Source organism: Triplophysa dalaica, chromosome 8, assembly GCF_015846415.1.
Source record: "Triplophysa dalaica isolate WHDGS20190420 chromosome 8, ASM1584641v1, whole genome shotgun sequence".
NCBI classification, from domain to species: domain Eukaryota; kingdom Metazoa; phylum Chordata; class Actinopteri; order Cypriniformes; family Nemacheilidae; genus Triplophysa; species Triplophysa dalaica.
Window position 1 is genome coordinate 18,691,372 of NC_079549.1, and position 14,613 is coordinate 18,705,984.

Here is a 14,613-nt window from a genome sequence, read left to right on the forward strand (position 1 = left end):
AAATAATCACAGTCTCGCTAAGGCGGCACTTTCAGAGAGAGCGTACCAAGAATGTTACTTTGTAGAAACTTTGATTTAAAATGTATTTTGTTTGCGGCTGGAAAAATCCAATCCACAAATATACACATTCCTTTTATGTTTCAGCTTTGAAGATGTTTGTCAAGATTACTCGCAATCTTATAATTTTATCAGAGCCTACAAGGAATTTGTCATTCAAGACGGGTGCAGATAGAATGTTTCGAGGATTTAAAGAACTGAGTTTCAGTCCATATCATTGCATTTTTCAATAATGTAAAACATCCCAGATGATGATCTTCATTAAGTTTACATGGCAAAAAACGATTCTATTTTAAATGGAAAGACAATAACTGTGTCCTAAACACAACAGAATATGACAATAAAGCTTTAGGGCGGCCCAGTCTGTTTGCACATATGCAGCACACTTCCATATGCATACAGCTCACATATGGGACCATCTGTAGCCTGGAGGGATTCTCTGAAGTATGTGTTTCTGGTGTATACTGCAGGTGACTGACAGACTTTAAAAGCAGTGGTGATCAGTCAGTCTAAAGTAAAACCACGCTTCAACCGGAGTATGTGAGCAGTGTGTGGAGTGGAATCAGGATTGCGTGATTCGCCTGGAGCGAGAAGCATTTTTGTTTTTGAATTTGCACCGTTTGAACTGTTTTCATACAGCTCCATTACGAGCACAGCATGTTAAAGGGCCCTAACAGACTGTGTACAGTCATAAACACACCATTAGCAGGCAGATTTAAAGAATGACAGAGTTTGTAAAACACTATTGAAGAGACAATACAAATGAAAATAATATAGTAGAAGAATACACATAATAAAGATTTGGGTACAAAATGTTGGGAAGTAAGTATTACTAAGTATTACTTTTACATATGGAAAAAGGTTATGGTAAATAATGGAAATTTTGTATCAAAATGACACATTACATCAACCTAGCAACTATATCTAAATTACACAAAATTAAATTAAAAAAAAATAATAAAATAAAAAAAAAAAGGAGGGACTTTATATGTCGTGTAAATTGTGAAATAGACAAAACTGAAGTGGATTAGGGAGAGGAAACTGGTGTCACTCCACTTACTGTACATACAGCCTTGGAACAAAATAAGAAATATTTTTAAGAGACAAATTTGATTAAATCATATTTTCTTGATGTATTGTGGTCACCGGTCTAGTCCAGTTTCTGTTAAATTCCCTAAATTCCACAAAATTTACCCAAAAGCAGCACAAAAGACTGAGAATATGCGACAATGCATGAACGATAAGATACAATTTTTATCCAATAAATTAATAAAATATTTCAATATTTATAGGAATAGTTCACCCAAAATTTTTCCCAATTGACTTTCCATAGTAGGAATAAAAATGACTAAGGTCAAGTCAATTTGGACCATTTTTGGGTGAACTATTCCTAATGAAATATTTCATTAACTTATTGGATACAATTGTAATCTTATCGTGAACTATTCATTTGAGGTCTGAAAATATCACATTTTTTGTCAAGTTTTCGTTTTACACAAATAATTGCAAATTAAAAACAATAATTTTAAAATGTGGAAGAAATGTTGTAAGGAATATTAATAAATTATTTGACCTAAACACATACCTTTAATTAAATACAGAAAACTTAAAAAAAACTTTTTCCAAAGCTGTACTCCGAACACAACTCTATATAAATAAAAATATTTCTATATATGGTGGTGGTAATGAGTGTTTATGGATAGACAACACAGTCAAAACCAACTGTATCTGTATCTTGTGCATACAGACAGAGACGCAGCCCTTTTTGAGAACATTATTTTCTTAAACTGTGATACAGCATTTAAAAACGTTATCATACATGGCCCAGCGTTTCATCTTGTTTTCATCTTACCATCACAGGTGTGCGTGCTGCAAAGGGCCTCCTCTGTATGCAGACCGATGCAGATGTCCCCTCCATTGTTAGGGGTGGGGCTTGTGCATGTGCGCGTTCGTTGGTAGTGCCCCCCTCCACAGGGCACCGAACATTGCGACCACGATGACCAGCATGCCCAGGCGCCATTTACTGCACAGACCGAACACGCACAAACAAATACGACACACAAAGACAAACACAAAACAATCAGGCAAGCGGGGAGACGCAAACATCCAAGCATCAGATAAGCGGATGCGAATGCAGCCCAAACGCAAAAGACGAAGGATGCAAACAAATACAACCATGAAACAACGTCCATCAAACAAGCAAATGCACAGAACAATCCAAACAAGGACATGGTTGGGAAAATCGCAAAAAGCAGACGAGGCAAGCAAACATCTGTTATGGGATGTGATGGTGATTCAGACATTCCCCCCTTAGCACACAAGAGAATGTCCTTTTGGAGTTTCAAACTGCTTTATTTGACCCACAAAATTCCTTGAGCAACACTTGGCAAGTCTCATTTCTTCCTTTTTTATTTACCCCAATGGAAAATCATGTTTATGATGATAGCAGAGTTATAGAAAACGTGCCCTAAAGTTGCTTTTAGCGGGTCATCGGCTGTTCCAAGCTGTACAAACAACCCACCAAAACAACATCTAATGTAAGCAATATTATCCAGAGTAAATTGACCATCACAAACAGCTTTGGTATTTTCTTCTCTCTGTAAGCGGCTCGATGTCTCATCACACTGATGGAGGAGACGGTTAACACTGGCTCCTCCTCCCTGCCCTTAAAAAAAGCACCATTTAACTTCAGTGGATTAGCATGTGTGTGCCGGGGCGCGACTGAAGTGTGACAACAGACCAATCACAATCACAGCGAGTCCGCCTAGAAGTCACGATGGTGGACTGGAGTGCAAGTGTGAGGTCAAAACCATGATTAAAATGGTTGCAGATGTGGCGGATATAAAAGCTGTGCTTTAATCTATGTCTCCTTCCAACCCGCTATTTCAATCTTATTCTCACTTTTTGTGGAAAACAGTGAAGGAATTGTTTTGGGTGATTTGCTACAGAAAGGGTTCCGATTGATCAATTGCTTGGCATGTGGCTATCAATATGCCTCCAGAAACATGTCAACCTTTGTTGAGAAGCTTCAGGATTAATGGACGGATATGTGCATACATGTTTTTAAAAGGTTTTATCAATGTTTGTCCGTGTCACTTTTTCAAATGTCTAAAGTAAAGTGTAAGTATATCATGTCGACAAACAATGTCACAACAAATTAGTTTTTGTCCGGACAAACCGTGACAGTGACGTGATGAGCTACAGTGGATTCTACATTAGTAGTTTTTTGTTTTAAATGTCATGGATTGCGTCTGGTGTAAACACAGGTTAGCCTTCTTACTGTAGCTATATATAGGATTCAGGCAATGAGTGTAAACTGTGGGATTTTAAAGTGTCAACTTGTAGGTAACCGATGTTGAGTTAAGTCAGGGCTGGTGCAAAAATTGGAAAACCGAAATAAAAAATATTTTATTATTTATTCATAAATGTTATTCCCTCATGTCAATCCGTATGACTTTCTTCGGCAGATCACAAAAGAATATATTTTAAAGAATGTTAGTAACCAACAATATTGCCCCTCTCATTGACTCGCTGACATTTCTCAAATATTCTTTTGTGTTCCACAGAAGAAATAGTCATACACAGGTTTTAAACAACATGACAGAATTTTTTTATTTTGAGGGAACTATGCATTTGTCAGCACGCACCTCTCACGTTTGAAATAGAAGTACACCAAAAAGAAGTATTTTTGCTTTCTTGTTTGGTTCCACTACACTGAAAAAAACAAACTGTTTACATAAGTAAATTTAATTTTAAAAAGCTTTTGCACTCTGAAAATAAACTGTGCAAAAACTTGAAGAAAAATGTACTTCTGCAAGAAATAAACACAAAAATAAATTAAAAAGTAAATCCTACTTGTTATTTTGGAGACGCTTTTCTTGAAGCACGTATGTATAATGCATTATAAAAGTAGTTTTAAGCATTGTAATGCACCTTTTAAAGCATTGTAATGTCTTATAAATAATTGTCATTACAGTTAAAACATTATGACACTTAGCAATTAATTGTTACACTATGCATTTTAAATTGGTTATACTTCTTTACAACTACATTGCAGTACGACACACATTATGAAGAATAATAAGGCATTTTAAACTTTAATAACTCTTTATAATGCATTATACATACATGCTTCAAGGAAAGTGTTACCGTTATTTCTTCAGTGACTACATTTAGCAAATTAAGCACACACCTGCCCCTTACAATTTTTTTGGATATTTCGTAATTTCCAAAACAAGCAAAGTGTTTTCAATTTAACCTTGAGATGGCATTTGTTTGGAATTACAGTGAAACCTCTTGATTTGAACACAGCGGGTCCCAGTGGGGCTTCTCAGCTTTCCATTAGCTAATGAAATCACTACAACACTTCACACACTCTAATGGATACAGCGGCTTTCTCATCATGATGAGCGGCTACCCAGACTCTGACCATACGTGTGTGAATCTATTTCAGTGTATGTTGAGTGTGTTTGTGTTTGCTGTGTGTGTTACCTGGACAGGGCTGTGGATTGCAGTCCTGATATTCCACCGGAGAGCCACGGCAGGCGGTGGGAGCGTTCTTGCCCTCGGTGGTGGTGCAGGTGCGTTTTCGAGTGCGGTAGCCTTTGGCGCACTCCTGAGTGCACGCTGACCACGTCTCCCACGACGACCAGCCTGATCCTGTCAGTCGCACACCGGGCATCCTGAGGAGCTCTTCGATCAAAGCTGCAAAAATAAACATTGCACAAACATTCTCATTATACACTTTCTTTCTTCTGCAGAACACAAAAGAAGATATTTTGAAGAATGTTGGTAACCAAACAACATTGGACCCATTGACTTCCGTTGTATGGACACAAAACCACTGAGACATTTCTCAAAATATCTTCTTTACAGGTTTTAAATCATTTTGGTGAATAAATGACTGAATTTGTCATTTTGGGTGAACAATCCCTTTAATACATTCACAGCACAGTCCTCCAGACTGCCATAATCTCAAATAATGTTTTGCTACTTCTGCTCCCCAATGACACTGTTAGACTTGAATTTATTAGCGAGTCATTCCAAAGGTCGCCCTTTTTCTGGTAATTCAAGGTTAGTTCAGACACCACGCCAGGATTTTTTATACAGCATCTCTGACAGAACATTCTGGACACGGCAACCTCCACAAGGTGAATTCTGACACTCTGTTGCTTCTGATGCATTCATTGTGCACCGTCCCACATTTGACCTCCTGTGAGTTCAGACAAAAACTTACAGTTAATCAATGAGCCGACATGGGGAAAGTTGGCAAGTCCTAAACTCTGACCCCAAACTGAGATTGAGCTGACACTTTTGGCTAAAACCAGAATATTTATACTCGCACACAAAACACACTTTGTGAAACGCATTGGGAGAACTTCCACTCAGAAGACATTGACTAATGAAAATTGAGCATTATAAGACAGAAAATGGAGGCCATTGCCAACACTCACATAGCACTTCATATTCTGCTGAAGTCAGCTCTGTGAAACGCTCTCAGGTACCTGAAGTATTTGCACTTTAGCACTCAGTGTCAGTGCAGTTTGGATTGCTTTTGTGGAAAATCCATCCCTTGAGACTTTGCATAAAGAGTTTCTACATACAATAATGTTTCAATATGCCACCTTAGCCCAGGTTGTCCCTCGGTCTCCTGTACTGTACTGTACTGTACTGTAAGTTGCATCTGCTAGTGCACAAGTAGCTGACTAGTTAGGGATAGTTCACCCCGAAATGAAAAACAACGGCGGTACCCATTCACTTCTATTGTATGGAAGTCAATAGGTACTGCCACTGTCCGGTCACTGACATTCTTCAAAATATCTTCTTTTGTGTTCCGCAGAAGAAAGAAAGTCATACAGGTTTGAAGGTGAGTAAATGATGATTTTTTTTCTAGACTTGACTATTAAAAGCAATGTGACTATGCAAAAACAGAGTTTTGGGCTCTTTTATTTGCATTTTATCATGTCAAAAAGGAAAGGTTGAAATTAAAAGTATCTATACACTCACTGTCTGTCTCGCAGGACACTGTTCCATCATTAGGGCAGTAGCGGGTCTCCACCTTCCGTTTTCCCAGCTGCAGCTCGTGAGGATCAGGCAGCTGGGCCCTGCAGATGTACCGTACCCTCTGCTCCTGCCGCGCCCCTCCCTGGGTTATATTCACCGGCACCCAGGGCGTCCACGGGGTGTTTCGCCGCACCTCCGGGCAGGATTCCAGATTACAAGCCTGGTACTCCTGCAATGATGATTGACATGAGTAGAATATAAAAGATGGATGACATCATCCGGTAGCCTTTCATCATTCATCATGTCTGCGGAGACGGGACAGACACTTCACTTCCTAAGATACACATGACGCCGCACAGCCCGGCATTCATGAGCCGCTACCACGAACTGTTAATAAAATGTAATGGCTCTTTGCTAGATACCCCAGGGGGTGTTACGGTTCTTCGCAAGGAACGTTAATTTGAGTCCTGATTAAGTCGATTAAATCGGAATTAATTGCAGCTCTTAAGAGAGTTGAAGAGCATACTTTTAGAGACTAAAATCTGTCTGATTTCAAACATAAATGCACAGGAGCATCTCTACAGAGACTACATGTAGTCGAGACTACCCTTTTCATAGTACATGCCCATTGTATAGTATTTTCCTAATATTGTATTCTGTATTTATTCACACTGTATATCCTGCACTTGCTAATTGCACTTCTGGTTAGACCTAAACTACATTTCGTTACACTGTTCTTGTATATGTGTAATGACAATAAAGTTGAATCTAATCTAATCTAATCTAATCTAATGTAGATTCAGAGGATTTGTCTAAGTCGGATTTCTCTAAACTTTTTGCACTTTTTGTTTTATATAAAAATGCATTAGAGCATATATTTTATCAACAAATACATTTTGAATCTACAATAACTCTAAGAAATTATATATTATATACAATATAATATACAATATACACTGCATAACAAGACACATCAAAACTATGATTCAAATCGAGGTTATCACATACAAAATCACTTTTGAACTTTTCCTAAATACAAATATTACTGTTGTATTGCTTAAAAGTGAATATTAACATTTTTCTTTGCAGTATTTGAGGTCTGAAAAAATACACAAGTTATTTTGGCCTGTTTCTATAGTTTTCCTTTTCTGCAAATAAATGCAAATAGAAACTATTTTTATTTAAGATTTGGGAGAAATATTGGTAATAGATCACACAATGAAACAAAAATGACCCTTTTACCTAAACACATAAATATTAAATTCAGAAAAACTGAAAATGTACATTTACATTTAGTCATTTAGCAGACACTTTTATCCCAAACTACTTAAAGATGAGATAAACAATGGAAGCAATTGGAACAACAGCTTTCCTGTAGCTCAGTGGTAAGACCATTGCGTTATCAACGCAAGGTTTAGGGTTCGATCCCAGGGGATTGCAAATACCTATGTAAAAATGTAAAGGATAAAGCAATTTAAGTCGCTTTGGATAGAAGCGTCTGTCAAATGCCTAAATGTAAATGTAAACAACATAAGGACAACAAAAAACATAAGTGCAATAAAAAACTTGTCTCATATAGCCTATCAAAGTAAACAAAGCAAAGTTTTTTTTTTTTCTTTTTTTTTGAAAGAGTAGAGAAGAGATAGAAGTCAGAACTGATCAGTCAGGTGAAATAATGAAAATAATCTTTGAAATTCTTCAATTTTTTCGATGGTTGTATATGCAATTTATATTGCTTCCCTGAATGTAGTTAGAAGAATGAACTATGAATGTAGTTCATTCGTCTGCCAAACGAATGAATGTAAATGTAAACAAACAGTAAATGTAAATATCAATGTGCTTTTATTAAAACCCACAGATAGTTTTGATTCGTTAAGTCCTTGAAGTCTAATCCGAAAACAGTATCTGAATGACCAATGAGGTGTTCTCTAAAATCACACATACATTTCTGTGAGAGAGCAGCTATTATCATGGACAAACAGGAGGCTCCAGGATGTATGAGTGTGTGTATTTCAGGTATACATACCAGTGCACAACCCGGACAGCTATTTCCATTCTCACAGTTCCTGGAGCGAGAGTGAACCCCTCCTCCACACTCCGCACTGCACTTGGACCATGGCAGCCATGATGACCAGAAGATGGGCTGAGGGCAAGGCACCTTCTCATTACAGAATCTGAGGAGCATACAAAAAACAGTTCAGTGCTATCAAGAGCCTAGAGAGGCTCCGTTCGAGAAAGCTAAAGAGGAAAATATGAATTTATGAAACAAATCATATCATAAGAAATCACATTTATATTACACTTTTGAAATAAATTGTTTTGATTCTGCTAATCCTGACTTTTGTAGTACCTGATTAGAAATAAGCAACATTGAACAAAAAACTTAAAATGTACGACCCAACTTATAATAGAGCACATACAATAGACTTATCATTATTACATTTTCCATAAAAACCTTCAGGGGGAAAATGTGTAAAACAACCCTTTTAAAGAAAATGATTCGACTTCCTTTATCACGTAGAAGTTAAAGGGTAATTTGCGTTTCTGTAATTATATTTTATCATCTGAATGTAATCTGTATGAAATAACAAAAGGACGTCTAATTACAATAATGACAGCTTTCTGATTTTTAAATGTGATACCTCTGTTCTCTGCTTTGTCCCACACACACACGGCCACCGTGCCTGGGCGAAGGATTGTTACAGGATCGCTGGCGAACTTCAAACCCAATCTCACAACTTGTGCTGCACTGACCCCACGACGACCAGGGTGTCCATCCACCATTCCTGGAGAAAAACAATATGGATCAGAGAACGTCTTGGTTACGTATGTAACCTCAGTTCCCTGATGGAGGGAACGAGACGTTGTGTCGAGAACGACAGATGGGGTTCGCCCTTGAGAACCAATCAACTCTGACTACTATAGAAAAGGCCAATGAAATTTGGCGAATGCAATTTGCATGCCGGGCTCCGCCCCCGGAAATCCGGTATAAAAGGAGGCCGGCGTGCAGCATTCACTTACCTTTGTTCTGAAGAGCCTGAGACCTCTCAAACTGCAGCAGAATACGATACGTGTTCGTGGCATAAGGGACACAACGTCTCGTTCCCTCCATCAGGGAACTGAGGTTACATACGTAACCAAGACGTTCCCTTTCTGTCGGTCTCTCGACGTTGTGTCGAGAACGACAGATGGGGTTGCCTATGGAAAACGCCACAACGCTGTATCGCGTCACAATCTCTAGCGAAGCGACGGTAACAAGCCTGGGCGTGTCATCTCGAAGCTTTCGTGAGACTGTAACCTTCCAGTGTGGTGGTCGGGGGGTTCCAGAGCTTTCTTGGAGAAAGATGGGTACAGCCCTGACCGGTAACTTTCACGGACGGGGCCTTAGCTCTCTATAGGCGAGAGGCCATTCAGATCAGTTTACACCGGGTAAGCGCGACTCTTAATCAGAGAAGCGCTACAGAGGCCACCTCCTACCCGTGGGGAGGAATATGGTGGATATAGGTATGGTCTCGTCCTTGGAGGAGAACGCATGGAACGTGCGGACTGAGTAGTTAACCGCGAGGTGGAGGCCCACCTGGGGAAGCTCATGGGTTACCAGGAGTGGGAACCATTCTCATGAGGATACATCAGACGGAACAGCCCACGGAGGGGGTGTTACAGACGTCCGGTAGCACTAGGTCCGGTTAGAGCTATCTGTGATAGCTCACATGGTATCCCGGCCTAAGGGGGAAGGCTGCTCTGCCCAGCCAGCCCCCAGGGGGTGCTTGTTTGGTGATGGATGGAATGCCTATTCTTAACCAGTGTCTGGGTAAGAAGGGAGGCTGGTGAGGTACCAGTTTCTTAGCGATGTGTTCGGGTAAGAAGAAAAGGTAAATAGCACACTGACCCAACCTGTTAGAGGGTGGAAAGGTGCTTTCGCAGGCATACGCCCCCCCGGATGCCAGTCCTACATGTCGCCACGCAGGACGTGGGCTGACACCGGGTTTACGCGAAGGTTGTTAACCCTTGCGAAGGTGTTTGGGCATAGCCCAACCCGCAGCTCTACAGATGTCTGCTAGAGAGGCGCTTCTGCCAGTGTCCAGGAGGTGGCTAAACTCCGTGTGGAGTGAGCCCTCACTGCCAATGGGCATGGGAGATTCTGAGATCGGAATGCCGTCGTAACGGCGTCCACGACCCAGTGCGCCAGCCTCTGTTTGGAGACAGCCTTCCCCTTCTGCTGTCCTCCAACAGACACGGAGCTGGTCAGAGCTTCAGAGCTCTGCGTGCGGTCCAGTACGTACTGGACACAACACTAATCGGGTTGGGTCTTCCTCCCCTATGGGGAGCGCCTGCAAGTTCACCACTTGGCCCCGGAGGGAGTAGTGGGAACTTCTTGGGCACGCATCCGGGCCTGGGTCTCAAGATAACGTGAGAGTTTCCAGGGCCGAGTTTAAGGCAATCCAGGGACACGGAGGATGCTCGGTGGTCCCCTACCCTCTTGAAAGAAGTGAGCGCCGTCAGGAGGGCCGTCTTACTCCATGAGGAAGATCGGAACCTCCGAGGGGCTCTTTGGGGGGCCCTGAGGCTCCCCAGGACCACTTAGGGTCCCAAGAGGGTATGGAGCGGAGATGAGGCGGATTCCGCCCTCTCGCTGCTTAGGAACCTGGTGACCAGGTCGTGTTGCCCTAGAAACTTTCCACCGACTGAGTCGTGATGAGTGGCAATAGCGACTACATACACTTTCAGTGTGGAAGGGAGATGTTAGTCTCCAGTCTCGTGAGGAGGGGAACACAATCCTGATCAAGCACCTCAGTGGGTCTTTCTCGTTGAGAAAGACACCAGGACGAGAAGAGGCACCGTCTAGAGGCGTGTAACCGCCTAGTAGATGGGGCCCTAGCCTGGGTGATGGTCTCAGCCGTATAGGGGGAGTAGCCATCTTAGGATCTTCTCGTCCCGTCTAGAGACCAGACATGGGTGTTCCAGAGGTCTGATCTGGGATGCCAGAACGTGTCCTTCCCCTGAGAGAGCAGGTCCTCTGTCAGGGGAATGGTTCAGGGGGAGTCGCTGTCCAGAGCATCGGCTCTGAGGCCAAGTGCGGTTAGACCGGTGTGGTGTAACCAATAACACTTGGTGCTCCTGCTCCCTGACCTTGCACAGAGTCTGTACAAGAAGGCTCCTGGGGGGGGGAAGGTGTGCTTCCGCCCATCCCGCGGCCAGCTGTGCGCAAGGATATCCGTGCCGAGGGCAGGGACTATCAAGCGGGCAAATGGTGGTGTTACGGGAGGTGAACAGGTTTTACCTGGGCCTACCCGAACAGCCTCCAAATGAGCTGGACTGCACGGGGGTGGAGTCGCCACTCTCCACGAGGCATAAACTGGCGAGAAAGCACGTCGGCTGTCTAGTTCAGTTTGCCCGGGGTGTGTGGCCTGCAGGGAACGAGTCACCTGTTGACTCCACCGGAGGAGGCGTCGAGCAAGTTGTGTTTAGCTGCTGTGTGCGAACGCCACCCTGACGATCTGTATTCGCTACAGCTATAGTGCTGTCCTCGGAACAGCACGTGCATGTCTCGCACGAGAGGCCGTAGCCTGCTCAGTGCAAGTAGCATAGCCCACAACTCTTGGCAATTGATATGCCAGCGCAGGCGGGGGTTCGTCCAACACCCCACCTGCGTGCCCGTTGCACACTACACCGCACCCCTGCAGGGAGACTTCAGTCGTCACCACGACCTGCCTCATAACCTGCTCAGAGGGACCTGAGTCCGTCGAAAAAGTCATAAAGACTAGGGGTTATGGTGCGTCGGCAGCAGGGCGGCATCACCATGCGCCTGCTGCCGGTGTGCCACGCTCTCCTCGGAACTCGACTCTGAAACCAGTGTTGGAGCGGTGTCATGTGCATCAACTCGAGGGGTATTAGCCCGCGAGGACGCCATGTGTCCCAGGAGCCTCTGAATTGTTTCAGGGGGACCGCTGTCTGCCTAAAATGTTCATTTCAGACAGTTCAACACTGGTTGGGCACAACTGCGGACAGGTGTGCCGACATGGTGACAGAGCTGAGTTCCATACCGAGAAAGAGGATGCTCTGCACTGGGGAGAGCTTGCCCCTCTCTTGGTTGACCTGGAGTCCCAATCGACCTAGGTGCCGGAGCACCAGGTCCCTTTGTGTACATAACAGATCTCGCGAGTGTGCCAAGATAGGCCAGTCGCTGAGATAGTTTAGTACCCGCTCGCCTTCCTCCTCTCAGGGAGAAAGGGCGGTCAGGGACAGACCGAAAGGGAGGACTCTGTACTGATATGCCCGCCTCTCGCACGCGAACCGTGGGAACGGCCGGTGTCGAGGAGGATCGAGACATGAAAGTAAGCGTCCTTCAGGTCGATTGCCACGAACCAATCCTGACACCTCATAGATGTCAGGACGCGCCTCTGTGTGAGCACCCTGAATGGCAGCTTGTAAAGGTGCTCTGTTCAGGGTACGCAGCCTTTGGGGGCAACCCGCCGTCTTTCTTGGGAACGATGAAGTGCGGGTGGTGACCCACTGAACATCTTGGTTTTGAGGGACGAACTCGATGCCTGTTTTGCCAGAAGGGTGGTGACCTCTACCCGAAGTACGGAGGCGTCCCTGCCTCTGACAGAGGGAGAGATGATGCCCCGAAACTTGGGTGAGTCTCTGGCGAACTGGATCGAGTAACCAAGACGGACCGCCCTCATTAGCCAGCGAGACAGTGTGGGCAGCTCTCGAGCTCCCAGGGACTGTGACAGGGTGACCAAGGGGACGGTCTGCTTCATCATTCCCACGGGGGGTGGTTCGTCGGCTGGCGGAGCTAACCATGTCGCGGGGAGTCCCCGGAGGGAAGGTTTTTGCTCCGCCTGCTTATCTGCCTGGCGGGACAACGGCACGCACTGTCAGTTTGAGAGTGGTGACGGCTGTCGTATATGTGTACGACCTCACGCCTCGCCAGGGTGTGAGGTCGGTTCGCCGAGCACAGTCCAGTGGAGTGTGCGATCGGCTGCAAGTAAACCCGGGGAGAACAGAAAACTCAGTGAGTAAGTGGGCGCCAAGCCCTAACAAGGGCCCGGCTTTGGTGACGAGGCAGGAGTCGTCCCGTACCGACCGATCAGAGCCGTGGCTGTGAAGGTTCGGGCCCGATGTTGTTCTCCCTGGGGTCTTCCCGTCAGTGTCCCTTCTCGCGAGGAGGTTGCTGACGGGGTGGAGGTTTCCCCCTCGACCTCTGCTTCCGGGGTGCCGCCTGTGGGGGCACAGGAACCGGAGCCGATGTCGAAAGGGTCCTGGGTTGCAGGGAAGCAGACGTCACGTGAGATCTCGGAGGCCTGTAGGCGGCCGAGTCGCGGCGTGAAAAAAATGTGGTTAATTGCCACTGTCTGCTTCGCCGTCAAAAAACTGCTGAGCGCAGTCCTCGACGGTGTTACCAACAACCCACCCTGCGAGATGAGTGCATCAAGAAAGCGGACTTCCTTGCTGTCACTCTTCTGCACAAGGTATAGCCGGGGGTGTCTCTCCTGGACCACTACCGTGGACATCGTCCGACCCAGGGCCCGTGCCGCCGCCTTAGTCGCCCGTAGAGCGCTGTCAGCGGCGGCACGGAGATCCTGCATTATACCCGGGTCGGCCTTACCCTCGTGGAGCCCTCTCAACGCCCTGGCCTGGCGGACCTGCAGGATGGCCAAGGCATAGAGAGAGGAGGCAGCCTGGCCCGCAACATCGCAAGCCTTCGACACCAGTGATGCCGAAGTCTTACGTGCTTTGGACGGTAGGAGTGGTCGATCCCCCCCCAGGTGGTAGCCGTCCGCGGCACAGGTGCACCGCAGGCGGACGTTCCACCCGGGGGATCTCGACGCAGTCCTTGGCTGCCTCACCATCGAGGGAAGTAAGGGAGCCGGAGCTGGTTTCACTGGAACGGTCCGTGAGAGGAGCGTTCCAAGTTTTACACAGCTCCTCATGCACCTCCGGGAAAAACATGGCACCCGGGGTGGGCGCGGTTTGCACCGCGCACCGACCTCGGGAACCACGCATCCCCGGGTTAGCACGGATGACATCACTTCTGCTTCCTCCTGAACTCGACCGCTGGGGGTGGAGTTTGGATTCGGCAGAGTCGGATGCCAGTCTCCCTCCGATGCTGCGAGCGACATCTCATCTACGTCACACATCGTTTCCGAGTGTGTGCGTGAGGATCCGGACGGTATGCCACCGCCGGTTGGGGAACGTTCAGAAGAGCGAATCGGGGTGCGATCGGCCCGTGAGCACTTGGCTGGCGGGTTTACGTTCGCAGAGTTCCCCGTATCACTAACGCTGCTAACGTGGGTGGTCATCGGGGCCGTAGCCACAGATGTCACAGCCCGGGTAGCAGACGAAATGGTGGCTGGTTCCCGTAGGAAGACAGCCACCCGTGACCGCAACTTCTGAATGACAATCTGCCCGCAGTGCAGGCAGATGTGTCAACGAACGCTGCTTCAGTGTGCTGGACGCCCAGACACCTAATGCAGCGATCGTGTCCATCCCCCTCCTCGATGAGGGTGCCGCACCCAAGAGAACAGCGGGACATGCCGCGCTGGAGAA

General features: G+C 45.7%; 1 protein-coding gene across 7 annotated transcripts in view; it reads right to left on the minus strand.

Moving 5' to 3' along the window:
• The window catches only part of sema5ba (sema domain, seven thrombospondin repeats (type 1 and type 1-like), transmembrane domain (TM) and short cytoplasmic domain, (semaphorin) 5Ba), a 131,581-nt gene that overhangs the window by 11,526 nt on the left and 105,442 nt on the right, over window positions 1-14,613 (minus strand). For 5 of the 7 annotated variants that reach the window (XM_056754515.1, XM_056754513.1, XM_056754514.1 and 2 more), the window contains 5 exons: window positions 8,703-8,846; window positions 8,087-8,234; window positions 6,064-6,289; window positions 4,549-4,761; window positions 1,910-2,080 (listed from right to left, as the gene is read on the minus strand). In XM_056754515.1, coding sequence (XP_056610493.1) covers window positions 1,910-2,080; window positions 4,549-4,761; window positions 6,064-6,289; window positions 8,087-8,234; window positions 8,703-8,846 — 902 coding nt within the window. The remainder of the gene's footprint in view (window positions 1-1,909; window positions 2,081-4,548; window positions 4,762-6,063; window positions 6,290-8,086; window positions 8,235-8,702; window positions 8,847-14,613) is intronic. The other 2 variants (XM_056754518.1, XM_056754519.1) reach the window with 1 other exon arrangement.